The sequence below is a fragment of the Pseudorasbora parva genome, chromosome 13, assembly GCF_024679245.1.
Source record: "Pseudorasbora parva isolate DD20220531a chromosome 13, ASM2467924v1, whole genome shotgun sequence".
In the NCBI taxonomy this organism is placed as follows: Eukaryota; Metazoa; Chordata; class Actinopteri; order Cypriniformes; family Gobionidae; genus Pseudorasbora; species Pseudorasbora parva.
Window position 1 is genome coordinate 20,260,388 of NC_090184.1, and position 15,999 is coordinate 20,276,386.

Sequence of the window (15,999 nt, forward strand, 5' to 3'; positions counted from 1 at the left end):
TGTTCCGCCCTTGTGTCCATAAACATGTCATCAAGAAGAGATGTTACTGCAAGTGGGAGGGGAAATAATTTTGGTTTAAGATTAGGAAGCAACATTAATAATAATAAAAAAAAGTATGATAAAAGCAAATCGTTTATAATAAGTACTGCAATAAAAAATAAAAAATAAAAAAAAGAGTTATCAATTTTGATTGCATGACGCATGCTTTAAAGGGTTAGTTCAGCCAAAAATGAAATTGATTTCATTAATGACTCACCCCAATGTCGCTCCACACCCGTAAGACCTCATCACCCGTAAGAGTTCATCCTCGAAACACAGTTTAAGATATTTTAGATTTAGTCCGAGGGCTTTCTGTCCTTTGAATGTAAGCAGTGCTGCCGCTCCCACCACGAGCATCACGTGCTACGTGTAGGGCACCAAGTGAGGGGGGCACCAGAGAAATTTCTGTCAGCACCCCGGTCAACATATACGTGAACGCGACACCTGCGGGCACCATAAAAATGCGTAGGGCATCAAGACGGCCAGCAGCGGTACTGAATGTAAGTGTATGCCCACTTGATGTCCATTTCCAGAAGGTAATGAAAACATCATCAAAGTAGTCCATTTGTGACATCAGTTGGTTAGTTAGACTCTGATGAAGCGTCGACAATACATTTGCTCCAAAAATAACAAAAAAATACGACTTTATTCAGCATTGTCTTCTCTTCCGTGTACCTTAAAAAAAGAATCAAATGGTCATGAATCATTATTCGGATCGCGTGTCAAACTGGCAAACTGCTGAAATCACGTGACATTGGCAATATGAATCACGAATCCATCTGCTGATTCACGACCATTTGATTCTTTATTTGAGGTTTGAAAACAAACGCTGAAGAGAAGACAATGCTGAATAAATTTGTATTTTTTGTTATTTTTGGACTAAATGTATTGTCGACGCTTCAAAAGAGTCTGGGAGGGGGGGGGGGGGGGGGTACTCTGGGTTTCGGGCCAAATTCCGAGCCCGGAGCCCTCCCCCGGACAGCACGCCAAATAGGCCTACGCATAATCTTTACTCTATTTAATTTGATGTAAGTGTGAACTAGTGAAATTACATTAAACGTCCTTTCAGTTCTTCCTGAGAATCGAAACCATGACATTGGCGTTGCTAATACCATCCACAGGAAAACTAATGAGTTGTTTTTTTTTTTGTTTTTTTTCATAATACAGAGGTGGGAAAACCAGCTCTTTTAACTTTAGAGGTAGTTTTAGTTTATTACACTTCACGCCCTCGACATAGCAGCTCGGAGGTTTATCTGCTTCTTTTTTTAATCTGCCAAGATAATAAATGACTTAAAATGGATAAAGCCGCAGACACACATTTCAACCAATCTGTCTGGGCGCCCACGCGCGCGCGCATGAGAGGAGAGAGGAGAGGTTTGGGCATTCCCTCACATTCCACTTGACAGATCAGCGCGGTGAAGCTTCTCCTCCTGTAGTGAGTGCGAGATAGACATTTCTCCTCGGCACTTGAGGAGGATTCATCACAAGAACACAATGCAGGTAAGGTATAGATCATATCACCTTTTTTTATTAACGTCTGCATTATAAACGGAAAAAAAAGCAAAGAAAATAAAAATAAAACGCTGTGGCATCAAGGGGCACAAGTAGGAGTCACAAAGCTACGATACAATGATATTATATTGCAAATATGTTTGCATGCATAATCATTGTGGCTTCTAATACGACCATTCGCTGTGTAAGATACTGAGTTGATAATAGTTACATAATTTCACTCGAACTGTAGCTCGCGCGTCCTCGGAGCGCGAGAGGTCGCGGTGTCAATCATCTTGTCCTCGTAGTTGTGTATTAATGTGCCATATATGATGCGTGTTATTGCATGTAATATATCATTACAGTTCGGGCAGTGAAAATGACGGACTCTTCACCGCACTGAGAGACCTCTACAGAGATGTTTCTCGCGCGCGCTTCAAAACCGACGAGTGCCCCTGCAATTTAGTCTGGTGTTACACTCATGGGTGAAAAACCTCTTCAAATGAAATGACATGCTCTTTTAGTGAAGAGAAAAAACACGGGGAGTAAGAAGGGATGAAAAGTTGTGCTGAAACAACCGCACGACTAGGTTGAGTGAGGTCGCGTACATTTAGAAAGCATTGCGCGCGAGCCACTGGAAGATAAGAGGCTTATTCTCAGATTTTATACGTTTTTCCCTTTATTTGTTTCATCTCCTCTTGTTTGGAGAAATCTGAGCGCACCTAATGCTTTTAACGTGTTATGACATTAAAATCAAATTTGTTCATCTTTCAATGATCTGCAGATTTTGCTTTGGACCAATATCTAATATGATGAATGGATGGCTTCGTGCTGTTGACTCATGTTTTGAGTCAGAGGGTTTAAAGCTGATGAGTTTTGAATCTTGTGGTGTATGATGGCTTCTAGCTGTGAGAATCCTTCTCACTCGCCGCATGAAAGAATTTGACATTTAAAGGGTTCAATCATTAGTTTAAGTCAGCTTTATATAATAATTATGTGGATTCAATCCTGTCCTCACTTTGACAAATGAATGGTTGTACTCTGGGGAGCAGTCCAGCGCAGTTCCCCTGAGCTTTGAGCTAAGCGTGCTTGATCTGAATGTAAAAACTAGATTAGTTTATTGCTCCCTGATGTTTTGAGACAACCCTATTGTCTCTGAAGGTCGCATAAATGGCAAAATTATAATATTAAAAACAAAGTCTAACGTATTAAAAAGATTTTTAGCATTTTAGGCCGTAATAATAACATTACTCCTTTATTATGTGTTTCTGTCTTATTTCTTCAATACTTCACTGACTGGATTTGAGATCAAAATGCAAAAATTAACATTGTCATCTACTCACCCTCATGTTGTTCCAAACCTTTGTGACTTCTTTGGAACACAAAATTAGATGTTTTGAAGAATAGCCATGCTGCCATTTTACAGAATCAAATAATGGCCAAAAAGGGAAAGAGCTGAAAAAAAAATCATAAAAATGAAAGCTGAATAAAAAATATTTTTTTCACTGTATAAATGGAGTCTTTAAATATATACAGTAGCTATTGCAGTTGCTTATTCAGTCCTGCTGGTTTGACATCTGCGATGTCCAAAACTACTGGTTCATGACACCAGTTATGAATATTTTACATTTTATGTGAACTGTTTTTATAAAGCTGCCGTCCGTAACTCTTTTTGGTTAAAATGATCCAAAATCAAGTACATAACCAGCCAGTGTTCAAAACTATCTCCTTACCTTAGCCCAATTGTCAACGGTAAACTTGTAATAATTTGTTATAATTTGACTGGTACTCATGGATTTCCGCAGGAAAATCAAGCATGGCGCTGTTCGTCTTTGCGTCATTACATCACGTCTGTATGCATAAAGAAGGAGTCCAGCTGTGTCGCATGTGAGGATGCTGCAGGTGGCGGATCATTTATAGCCTTTTCTCACATGCAGCAGCTGGAATAATTAAACGTATCATTTTCATGGCAGATTGTAATCCAGATATAGTTCCAAATGACAATCATCAGTGAAAACTGGAGATTAACCCGTAGTCAAAAACAAAATATTACACTGTATGGAAATTGAAATCTACAGGTAACGCTAATGCACACTAAATACACATAGTCCCGCAATGCTGATGTTGTTAACTTTAACAATTTGAGAATAAAGCATAACTATAATAATAATAATTTGCACGGTTTGATGTGATATGAGCTAGTGTAACAGAGGCCAGCTAGTAGTAGTTGCTGTGCGAGTAAACCTCACTCCTCTGACCTTAAGAGACGCTCTAGCGACTGACGCTAGAGGTTGCAGCCTTTAGCCTCCTTGTTAGAGCGTCCGACTCTCATGCCGGGCGGACCCGGGTTCGAGTCCCGGTCCGAGCAGTAGGGGTTACATTGGTGTCGTGACCCGGATGGGAGTGAGGTTTAGGGGGGTGAGTGTAACAGAGGCCAGCTAGTAGTAGTTGCTGTGCGAGTAAACCTCACTCCTCTGACCTCAAGAGACGCTCTAGCGACTGACGCTAGAGGTTGCAGCCTTTAGCCTCCTTGTTAGAGCGTCCGACTCTCATGCCGGCGGACCTAGGTTCGAGTCCCGTCCCGAGCAGTAGGGGTTACACTAAGCATTAGATTTAATCACCGTTGGAAACACAATTTATTGTACTGCATTTATTTCTCAGTTGGTCACAACAAAATTGTCACTTGTTCAGATCAAATTTTGCGGGTAAAATTCTTGCTTTGATCATAATTCAACAGAATCTGTGATTCTGAAGAACAGTACCCACACAGTTGCGGTTAATGAATGACTTCCGCATGTTCCTCAAAACATTAGATTCATCACCGCTGAGGAGCCATGCCGACGCACAACCTACGTGAAGACGATAATTCCGCAAATAACTGCAATTGCAGTTTTCAAACAGAGATGGCGACAAAGCGGCAAAACTTACGGACTGCAGCTTTAAGAGTCGAACCATATCCAGGTATTGGTTAAATATATGACACTGCAGGTCTTTTGTAAGTGATTCACATTTAGTTTTTGTCTTTTCTCTATCACAGCTATGTTTTCTTTAGTTTTTGTCCATTAAATTTAATCAAAGTGGATGTCAGGGCCATGAAACCAAGGGCCATGTCTCAGTACATGGAAACCAAACACCATTCTTCAGCTATTCACACCAAATCAATTGGTATAGATTAGGTTCTTTCATTAAGGGTAATTCAATGTCCCCTCACACACACAACCGCACAGTGGCCTGTTCTCAATAGGGTCCAGGTGAGTGAGAAGCTGAATAATAAATAATTTGGGGTGGTGTGTAATCCACACTACTGCTAAAGTGAAAGGGAAAGGAAATGACTGGAAAAGGGGAACGGAATAACACAGCGCTGCAGTGAACAAGCGCTGGCTCTACCGACACCGACAGGGCTCATTTATCCTCTGATGATCGTGATTGAAAGTATTCAGTGCGAGGTCACTGCTTTTCCTTCTGTTTACAAGCGAGCGCATGTGGTCATGAGATAGCAGCAGCGAAAAAGATTGCAAGCTGCTGTTTGAGAATCAAGAGGTAGTAGAGGCATGTTGTAGTCCTTTGATTAAACGGAAAGAGAACTTTCTTTTGGCCTGCTTCACCCGTGACTGAGTTAACTGGCTGCAGTGCGCTGTTTGGCCTCGCTTCTTTGAGTTTTAATCAGTCTGTGGTTCGGAATTTTAAATCAATGTAAGCCTAGAACCTGGAACAGCGATACACACCGCCCTGAATTAAACAAGAAACAAATTGGAAGAATGTAGACGGAATACTAAAAGTAGTATCAGCTGGTGCAGTATAGTCCGGAAGGCATCAGGAATTAATGCTGTTCAGTGTGAAATACTAAGATGCAACACACCGTTAATTGACAGTAATGATGATATAATGTGCTTATTTCACACCAAGAACATGCATCTGGAAAAATAAATGCAGTATATGCTTGGTAATTTCACAAATAAATATTACAACTACATTATCAAATCCAGATGGTCTGACAGACATGGCAAAAGGCCTGGAGATAAAGGGAAGCTTTATGAGCCATGTAAAGCTAATTATGAAAAATTGCTACTGTTCTTGGATCAAACAAAGCGAATGTCTCAGAACTCATGCGCCTGTAGTCTTTTAATGTGGGAGGACCGACCTGCCGGCTTTTAGCAGAAGATGAGAAATGGTGCGTGTTCTCAATTGACTCTAACCTGTCCCCGTAGACCCATTATCAACAGACCTGCACATACAGCTATCCAGACAACAAGCCCAAAGCATTATTAAAATAGTTTTTTACTGTGTTATTCAATAAACTGTGTTCCTCAGAGAGGCAGCGTTTGCCTTGCATTAAACATGCATAGAGTTCAAACTGACGTGCACATTTTGCATCATGCATCCCTGCAAAAAGACGTCTGATAGCCGTCCAAACACAGCCCTGACGTCTAAGCTAAAACAGTCAGTCAGTGATTAATTGAACAGATGTCTAAACATAGCCCAAGAATCTATCAACTATCTATCTATCATCTCACACACACACACACACACACACACACACCATGGTAGAGAGCCGCACTCCTGTGTTCTCTAGAAAGTTTAATCTTTGTCTAGTGTCTGTGCTATTTTTCTCCAGAAGTTATGGCCAGTAAAATGTCTCTGTATTATGTATTCTATGTAGTTTTGTTTACTACTGTGAAACAATGGCCTGGACCAGTGTTGTCACATCGTGGAGCAGCTGATTAGTGCAAAAAAATTTGCATGTGCGACCTGCGCATACTAAAATCGGATGGCGCACATACAGTATGTGACTTTGCGCATACTATTCTGGTATCGAAATCCGTGTCACGTGCACTATACGCAGACCCTCGCGTACGCATAGAAAACAAAGTACACTTTGACCTTTAGCCATACCCTGGTTGGTATTTCTAAGTGCTCTTAGAGGGAAAAAGTGTCCATAAATGCTGGTTAAGGATTAGTTTCCTCTATAAGAAAATATTGGCAAAACAGATTTGACAAGGGCTCCAGTCAGTGGTGTTTTCGTTCTGGAGAACGTCAAGGTTTCTCTTTACAACATGTGTTTTCTGCGTTGAGCAATGTAGATAATGCCAAACATATTTGTTTATTTCCTTTAACGCAATGGCCGATTAGAAGTGTTTAAGTTAGAATCCTATTTTTTTTTTTTTTTTGAGTTTTTGTTCAGTGCTGAGTTCTGCATGCTCATAAATCCCATCATAGCAAGTGAAGAGTAAATAAATGTACATACATTTTTCAATGTGCAGTGTTGAGTGTTTCATTGATTGTGAGATTGTGATTAACTAAAATGAGTGGCAGCTTTTTTGTGTTTATAAAGCATGTTGTCGGTACTCTGACCACCCACACCACCAGTTACATGTATGCCTGTCTTGTCTGTTTAGGTTTAGCTTGTGTTTCTCCCCAGTTCGGTTAATTAGTCATGTCAGTCACCTCTGCCTTGTCCTTCACCTGCACCTTGTTATCCTCATTTGCCCTGTGGATTTAAACCCTCAGTTTGCCCTCAGTGTTTGTTGGTTCTCGTTTGTATGTAGATGTGTATCGTGTGTTCCTGAGTGTTCTGATTAAATACCTGTTTCCTGTTCTCCTTCGTCTCCGTGCGATTATCTACTACACACATTTGTAACAGAAGAACCGAACAAAACTTTTTTTTGCAGCGTTTTTCCTTTATTTTGTTTGTGTTTCCCCGTCTTTCCCGATGTCCAGCTTACCTGCCTGGAGCAGGGAGACCGCCCGCTGGAAGCACACACCTGGGACTTTCTCCAGCTCACGTGCCTGTCCCGTTTCCCGGACTGCTCGCTCAGCGTGTTCTACTACGCCGGCCTGAGCGAGCGGTCGAAGGCACGTGTACCAGTGGGCGGTCAAAAGGAAGACTTCGTCGCATTCGTGGAGTGGGTACTGGTAAATAACCACTCACCAATGACCATCGGCCCCCCTGAGGAGCACAGCGTTACCAGTCCCACTCCACCACTGCCAGAGACCAGCCAACCACCACCAGCGAGTGACGCAATGGAGAAGTTGCACGAGCCCAACGCAAACCGTGGGGACCGGCCACCGCAGATGAAGAGCCCGTACCGAGGACAAGGACGGAGGGTGTCATCGCCACGGAGCCCCGACCACCAACAAAGGTCTGACCAGGTGCGTGAGCCGGCAACACCGTACATTGCTGAGGGAGTCATTGTGGAGTTTGAGGGCTGGGAGGAAAGCCCTGGCCACAATACATCCATGGTGGATGAGTTGCACAAAGTCGCCAGCAGTCCCAGAGAAGAATTGAGGAAGGTTTTTGAGATGGACCTAATTAACTTTTTTGGAGAGGTTTTTCCTGTGCCCCCTGTATCTCCAGTACACGCTGTGTGGAGATGCAGAGTGTCTTCTGGCCACCAGCTCTGTACAGCACTGAGGTTTCCCCGTCTCCACCTCCAGCCTCAGTGTCCCCTGCTCCACCTCGGCTCCACTTTGCCTGCGTTATCGTCTGTACAGCACTGAGGTTTCCCCGTCTCCACCTCCAGCCTCAGTGTCCCCTGCTCCACCTCGGCTCCACTTCGCCTGCGGCATCGTCTGTACAGCACTGAGGTTTCCCCGTCTCCACCTCCCGCCTCAGTGTCCCCTGCTCCACCTCGGCTCCACTTCGCCTGCGGCATCGTCTGTACAGCACTGAGGTTTCCCCGTCTCCACCTCCAGCCTCAGTGTCCCCTGCTTCACCTCGGCTCCACTTCGCCTGCGGCATCGTCTGTACAGCACTGAGGTTTCCCCGTCTCCACCTCCAGCCTCAGTGTCCCCTGCTTCACCTCGGCTCCACTTCGCCTGCGGCATCGTCTGTACAGCACTGAGGTGTCCCCGTCTCCACCTCCAGCCTCAGTGTCCCCTGCTTCACCTCGGCTACACTTCGCCTGCGGCATCGTCTGGCTTCACCCTCCCTTCAGCTCTGCCTTTGTCCTCGGTCCCTCCGGATCAGCCGCTGCCCTCTTGTTCACCGGTTCCACTTTGGGTGCTCGTCGCTGCCGTGTCCCCTCTGTCTCCAGGACCATTATCTTCACGGGGGCTTCTTGGCTCGTTGGCTCCATCTGAGGCTCCTTCTCCATTGGTGATCCCCAGGGCATAATCCTCCTCACGGTCAACTCATCCATGGCTCCTCCCACCATCGACTCTGCCCTGGGGCCTCATCCTGGCTGGTTTCTGGTACACCATCCGGCTCCTGCTTCTGGCTTCCCTCTGGCTTCTCCCTTTCCACGTCTCCTCTTGGACTCTGTTTACCACCCCTGACTTAATGTTTCTTTTTGCCCCACATCCTCCTCCTGAGCCCCCACCCTCCCACCTCAGTTACTGTCTACGGTGTGAGGATGCGCCCTTCCAAGAGGGGGCATAATGTTACATGTATGCCTGTCTTGTCTGTTTTGGTTTAGCTAGTGTTTCTCCCCAGTTTGGTTAATTAGTCATGTCAGTCATCTGTGCCTTGTCCTTCACCTGCACCTTCTTATCCTCATTTGCCCTGTGTATTTAAACCCTCAGTTTGCCCTCAGTGAAAAAAAGATTGAATTCTATTTAGAATGTATAAAATGGAGAAAGTCAAACATGATCTAAATACATACACTAAAAAGATGAAAAGAGGGGAAAACATCATCATGCACCAACATTAAACTAAGGTACTCATGTCCATCTTTACTATAATTAATCACATTCTATTGTATGTATTGTGGTAAATTTTGACTAACTGTTGTAGAGTTTATCATTTCAACTCAAACACGATCTGACAAAGTTAGGGGAATAGATTTTTCCCTAAAGATTAATATTACAACTGTTGGATGTTATAGTTACTATGTGTAGGCTGCTATTTTTCATAACAAACACTATAGATAAAAAAAAAAAAAAGTTAACATAACACTTTATTTTATTTTTTTAATTTTGGCCATGACAAAAGCATCTTATAAATGGGTAAATGTAATGCAAAATTGACAGTGGTTTGTGAATGTAATGATTTAATAACAAATAATCTAGCATTAATGCTGGGATGTTGTGGCTAGGGGACAGTTAACTTTTATGGACGTACTAAAAAAAATCTTAATGTATACTTTCACCCATGGTCTTTTGTGGAATGGGACAAAACATGAATGTATCAGGTGTGAGAGGCGGAAGGTATATATAGGTTATTTTTGTGGCATCAGGTGGGAGCGGGACAGAAGCTATGCTACACCATAAATACACCAAGAATACCCGGTTCTATACATTACAACACAAACAATTGTTAGCGCCCTATTTTAATTATCTGAATGGTGGAATTGCTATTTACATGGTGGAATTTCCTAGCGGAAAGACTGCTTCTCCAGAGGGGAATTCTTTGATTTTTAATATTAAAAAAAATGTTTCTGTGCTGCTTAGGTGCATATTACTAACATGCTCTTTAAATAACACAAAAAATATGACTGTAGGCCAGGTTTCAGCTGGTCAATGGTGCAGCCAATTTCAGTTGCCTCAAAATTGCAACACGTCAACAATGCTCCTTAAACACACCTTGTTTTAAACAGCATGTCCATGGGCGAACAGATGGGCGTTCATTTGCTATTCAAACAATGTGGCGCTGGATGTGAAAAGGATCAATTTCGGGCTGAAACTAGCAAAAAATACTTCTGTCGCACCTGTCGTATGATAGGGCTCTAAGTGTTAAAACCAACAATTTCAAGTGATTGTTATGATAGAAATTGTAATCTAACTGTAAAATATAATACCGATACAATTAATAAAAAAAAGTCCAATGTCAGCTGTAGGGATGTCACAAGTACCGGTACTTCGGTACCAAATCGGTACTGAAATCATAAAAATGTGATGATATCAGCATTTCTGTAGTACCGGTAGTACTGACGTCCGTTGTACCCGCGGCTGCGTTCAGTCACTTCCATGTTTATCTAAGCGCAGGGCTCCAGACTGTAGCCGAATATAGTGTCTGTGAATATTAGCAAAATAACATTTAAATATTTCTCCTGCTGAGTCCTGCACGTTCTGCGTCCCTGTGAATCAAGTTGGGCGCACATGCACGGGCGGGTGCACGCAGCACACACACACACACACACACGTTCGCTGTCTTTGTAGTCTCTGCCGTGTGTCCCTATGTGAGGACATGAACGCATAAACTGCCACGTCATGAGAATTTATTGTTTCATTTGTGAAAAGGGTCATATAATGAACACAGACACTCATAGCTCTTCACGGCAACCCGTCAAAAGAAAAGTTTGGTTTAAAATAATTTTTATTGACAGAATATATTAGGCTACTGTTGTACAGTAGATTTAGCTACATCTATATGTAATAATAATGCGCCTCTACTAATAATAATTATTCCTGGATGATTGATTATTTTTTTCTTTTTTTTAATAAACAATATTACTTTTAAACAGCATACAGCAATTAAATGTTTGTATTATTTACTTATAATGATAATCATCATAAATAATACACTTAAAGGGGTACTTCAGTGCTGGAAAGATGAATCTGTATTTAAACTGGGTCCTTAATGTAGTAGAAATTTGTGTAATAATTTGGTGCCTTCTAGACTGAGAAAATATAGAAAATGTATTTTTGTCTCATTGGGATGAAAGACTACAATTCCCAGAATGCTTCGCTGCCCTGTAAGGCCATTCCCAAAGCCACCTCTACTACATTACTGTCACTGAGTTGGGAGAACAAACACTACAGTTAAATACTGAACGTGTCTGTTCAATATAACGATCGAGGCGCTGTGTGAGTTTCACAGCACGACGCTGCAGGAGTCATATTACATTTAACGTCATAAATGAGCTGATGAGCTCTCATGATGAGAGCTGAGGTAATCACGACCACACTCGCGGCATACATTCACAACGCGTGTTCAGTCTGGCGCGTTTTCAGTTCATGCCTTTGGAAGCTTAACTTTCATAGAAATTAATTTGAGAAGTTAAAACACTTACATTGCTCAGGATAGGTCCATCTGCAGCTGCGCTGTGCTGTGAGTGTGATCTCCCATCCCCCGTGCCAGTTAAAAAAACATGTGGAAATGGCTCCCTCTGCTGGCTGTAGTCTTTACCCTTTGGCCAAACATTCCAAAGATGATGCAAATTGACGATATTTGCGTTATCTTTGGAATGTTTGGCAAGGAATTTTTCCAGAAATAAAATGCATAAATCTCTTGTCTCAGGGGGATATGAGGGGGGGAAGCACGATCATTTGAATATACTCCAGGGTTTCTACTGATACAAAGCCATATGCTAATCGCTGAAGTAACCCTTTAATACATTTTTTTTTTTATAAAAAAAAAAAAAAAAAAAAAAAAAAAAAAAACATTTTACTGTGGTACTGAAATTGGTAGTGTACCGTAAGATTTTGATGTATTGGTACCGACTACTGGAATGTTGATACCATGACATCCTTTATCAACTGATAACCCATTTGGTATCGATATTGTGGCTCTCTAAAAGACATAAATGTTAAGCTAAAAATTGTTTTTGGATGAAATGCATGCACGAATGGATAAAACCGCTTGGAACCTTTTGTGCATACAAACAAGGTACACTGCCCAGAACAATTGCTTTCACTGCCCCCCGCTGTTCCCTGCAGCGACACACAGTCATTCACACACTCACACACACACACTGTAATAAATAGATGTGCTCCCCATAGCAGACCCACCACCCTACCCAGACATGCATATGGAGCTGCCGTCCACCCACTCACAGATGCACCAGCTCCATACAGCACAGAGAAGCATGCACTCTCTCCTTTCCCTCACAGAGACATAAATAGCTTCTTGGCACCTTAACGCACCGAGGCTACACGACGCCCCTTCTGCTGACTATCAAGGGTTATTGTAGACGCACTAGTCCACTATCATAAGAGCGGAGGAACGTCAAGATGGATCCTCTCTGAAAAGGTCATTACTCTCTTTGTGAGGAATCATGGACGAGGCATTTTTCCCGAGGCAGGGGCACGCAGAGGCATCCGAATGTTTGAACTTCCTGAAAGAGGAGAGAAAGCTTTGAAATCAATCCTCTTTTCTAGCCTTTGTCCCCATCCGTGCGCCTTTGAATCCTCACCTTGTGAGCAGCAGAGCCTGTTTTCTCTGTCTTCTGTCCAACTTTTCAATCAGTCCCTCATTTAGGCTGACAAAACAATGCCAGACATCTCTCAGTCCAATCAATCAGTGATCAGTTAAGATCAGTCCACCGCGAGGATTTAGAGGCTTTCCATGTCGATTATGTTGTCTAATCCTGAAGGACAGAGGCAGAGTGAAATAGACTTGCACTGTATAACAGAGCGTATGTTTCGTAAGGGGATTTTACAGGTTGCGAAAGCCATTTGGGATGAACATGCTCAGCTATTGTCATGTTTTCCCCTGACTGGTTTAAGGAATTCTGGGGAAAAAGTGAATTTCTCTTGAAGATCTCGCTATTAAATGTTTTATCCCAGGAAGGAGGTCGTTGGTTTATTTTGATATATTGTATATGTTACTGGTTGGGCGGTCCTGAGACGGGATGATTGACAGAGCAGCATGCTTGTGGTGGATCAGAGGGATTATATAAGAGACGGGATGTAACAAGGCAACACACATTTAGCTTTTGATATTTAGAGAATCACTGTGTCACTTTCATGTGGCAACAGGGAAAGGAGACGGGGAGGTTGTTTTTAGGAATAGCAATACAAAGGGGAACTGCCGGAGAGGTATGGAGAGGGGAAGATGGAGAGATACGGTATCTGACATCAGGCGTGGGAGGACAGGAGCGAGTATGGGAAGGGAGAGATTGACAGCAAAAGATATTGAGCGGGAAAGGCAGATGGAGTTGGAGCTGGTATCAGGAGGAATAAAGGAGAGAGAAATAGATAGTGGAAGATGAAGAGATTATGCGTTGCTTTCAGCTATATTTTTGCATGTGTGAGTTTGTCTCTGTGGAAAGAAGTTGAGCGTAATGTATCATTTACAGTACAGAGACTGGCGGCAGGGATGGAGGTGCAGCAGGTGTGTGAGCTGATTGCGGAGCCTTTCTTTCGTCTCCCCGTCTCAGGGGAGAGTGTGCACGAGGTGGTCTCAGCTAAAAATAAACTCCTCCGTGTCTTTGAGACTCATTCTGGAGCTCAAAGGCCCATCATTGAAAGCTGCATGAAGTCAGGGCCAGATGCCAATCAGAGCAAGTAGCGATATACCGATTTATCAGCAAGGCCTGTTTTTAGTAGCCTAGAAATCTAGACGCACTCTAGCGGCAGCAAATTTAATTAGCAGCGATTGTCGTCTAGCAACTCTTTATAGACTTGTGATCTGGAAATACCGAACTCTGGTCAGGCCAATCACATCTTTTATAGAGTGTGTGGGCGGGCTTAACATAATGACGGCAGAGTTGCGGAGGTTCCATGTGCTACCTGTAAACACAGAAGCTGGCGAACGGCGGTCTTTCGAATCAGCTTTGGCCGCGACTCTGGAAGACTTGGAGTTAAGCTTTTCTTTAAGAAAAGAACAAAGAACGGCACTGAAATCCTTCTTAAGAAAGGAAGATGTGTTCGACCGGATACGGTGAAAGTTTAATTATCAACTAGCTCCGCTTCAAGTTCACTGTAAAAAAAAAAAAATGGCTCCAATTGAACATTTTCTAGTGACTGATCACATCTAAAATTTTCAGTTTGCCGAATTGAAATTCTGTGAATTGATGCAATTTAATTCACAGAGAATCAATTCGTCCAACTGAAAAATTTAGATGTGATCAGTCACTAGAACATTTTTTATTGGAGACCTGATTTTTTTTCTTTTCAGTGTTGCTCTGGTTGGTTGTAGCGCTATCTTGTTGCGTGGGATAGCGCTATCAGAGGGAGTTTGAAAGACAACCGTTGATGTGGGTCTGGCTTGTAAGGCTATGTTTTTGGCTAAGTTGAGGAAAAATACCGGATGATACTCATGGCAGCTTTAGGGTTGGATTAATATATGTAAATTAATATTTTAGACAACCAATAAACAGCCTTGAGAGACTGATGAAACTAGGGCTGCAAATAGATTCCATTTTTCAATATCAATATTTACGTTTTGTAATAAATAAATAAATAAAAACACACACAATGTGTGAATGTTCTATAATTATTTTGGATGACAAATGATGGATATGTTTTTTTGTACTGGAATATTACATAATGGTGGAGCTTCAGTAATTCATTGAAATTCAGGATTTGTCAGTTTCATTGTCACTTTTCAAAAGAAAAAGAAAGTGCTAAATGTTCATAAAAGTTAATTTGTTTCAAATATTTTGTTTAATTAACATTTGCTCTACCAAACCAATTAATTATTTTGAACGTTAGGGTTAACAGTGCGGCGTTAGGGAGACGCCATTCACAGATCACAGCAGAAAAAAAAACAATGATCCAACAATCCAATCAATTACCGATGGACAAGATCACGTCCTGCTCTACGGTTTCTGAGTTTCGCTCAGATATATACGTCATAATTGCAAATCCCAAAAATAAGTCTATCGCAACTTCTGTTTCATGCCGACTTTAAAAATGGTTAGTGGCAGAACAAGATCTTATTTTTTATGTATTACAGTAGGAAGAATCATGTGTTGTTGCTCAGTTGCCTTCACATGTTTGAGTGGGGGGTGGCGAATATCTCATGCGTGATCTGAAGAAGCACTTACTGTATATCACAGGTCCCTTGACTTGTACTGAATAATTGATTCATCTAGCAACATTCCTTCCTCCTCTTCTTCTTCTTCTTCTTCTTCTTCTTCTTCTCTCTCTCTCTCTCTCTCTCTCTCTCTCTCTCTCTCTCTCTCTCTCTCTCTCTCTCTCTCTCTCTCTCTCTCTCTCTCTCTCTCTCTCTCTCTCTCTCTCAGTAGTTTATAGGTGGAAGTCATGACATCTCTTTGAAGACTAAAGCCTTTAGGCTTGTCTTGAGTCAAGGGGCTGTGGTGCGTTGAGACGGAACATAAAAGCCAACCTCTTCTTACAAGCTACATTGACTGATAGTGCCTGGCAGAGTAGAACTATCTCTTTATCTCCTTCCCAACATATTCTTTACTCTCCTCTGGCCATCTTTAGTTTTTTTTTTCTTTTTCATTACAGCTATAAACACACTGACATGTGGTTACATAAGGGCTTGTGTTTACTCTCAAGGACATGGTTGATCACGACCTTTAATTCCACATGCTCAAACATTGGGTTCGCCATGCATGATTACATTTGATGCAACATCGTACAGTAATGTCTTCTGAAGGCAAATAATGACCTCTAACTTTTTCATCCAGCCTTCATAATTTTCATGCTCTACAGTATATAGTAATTGCTCTTAACAAACACACACTGTCTGGTTTAACATCTTTGTGGGGACTCTCCATAGACATAATGGTTTTTATACTGTACAAACTGTATATTATATGCCCACTAACACACATACACTTTTGGTTTCCATGTTTTATGGGGAATTTATATAGACGTAATGACTGTTATACCTCACAA

General features: G+C 42.1%; 1 protein-coding gene across 2 annotated transcripts in view; it reads left to right on the forward strand.

Moving 5' to 3' along the window:
* The first annotated feature begins 1,391 nt into the window (after positions 1-1,391).
* The window catches only part of kcnip3a (Kv channel interacting protein 3a, calsenilin), a 97,377-nt gene continuing 82,769 nt past the window's right edge, over positions 1,392-15,999 (forward strand). For both annotated transcript variants that reach the window (XM_067413397.1, XM_067413398.1), the window contains exon 1: positions 1,392-1,539. In XM_067413397.1, the coding sequence (XP_067269498.1) occupies positions 1,534-1,539 (6 nt within the window). In that variant the 5' untranslated portion in view covers positions 1,392-1,533. The remainder of the gene's footprint in view (positions 1,540-15,999) is intronic.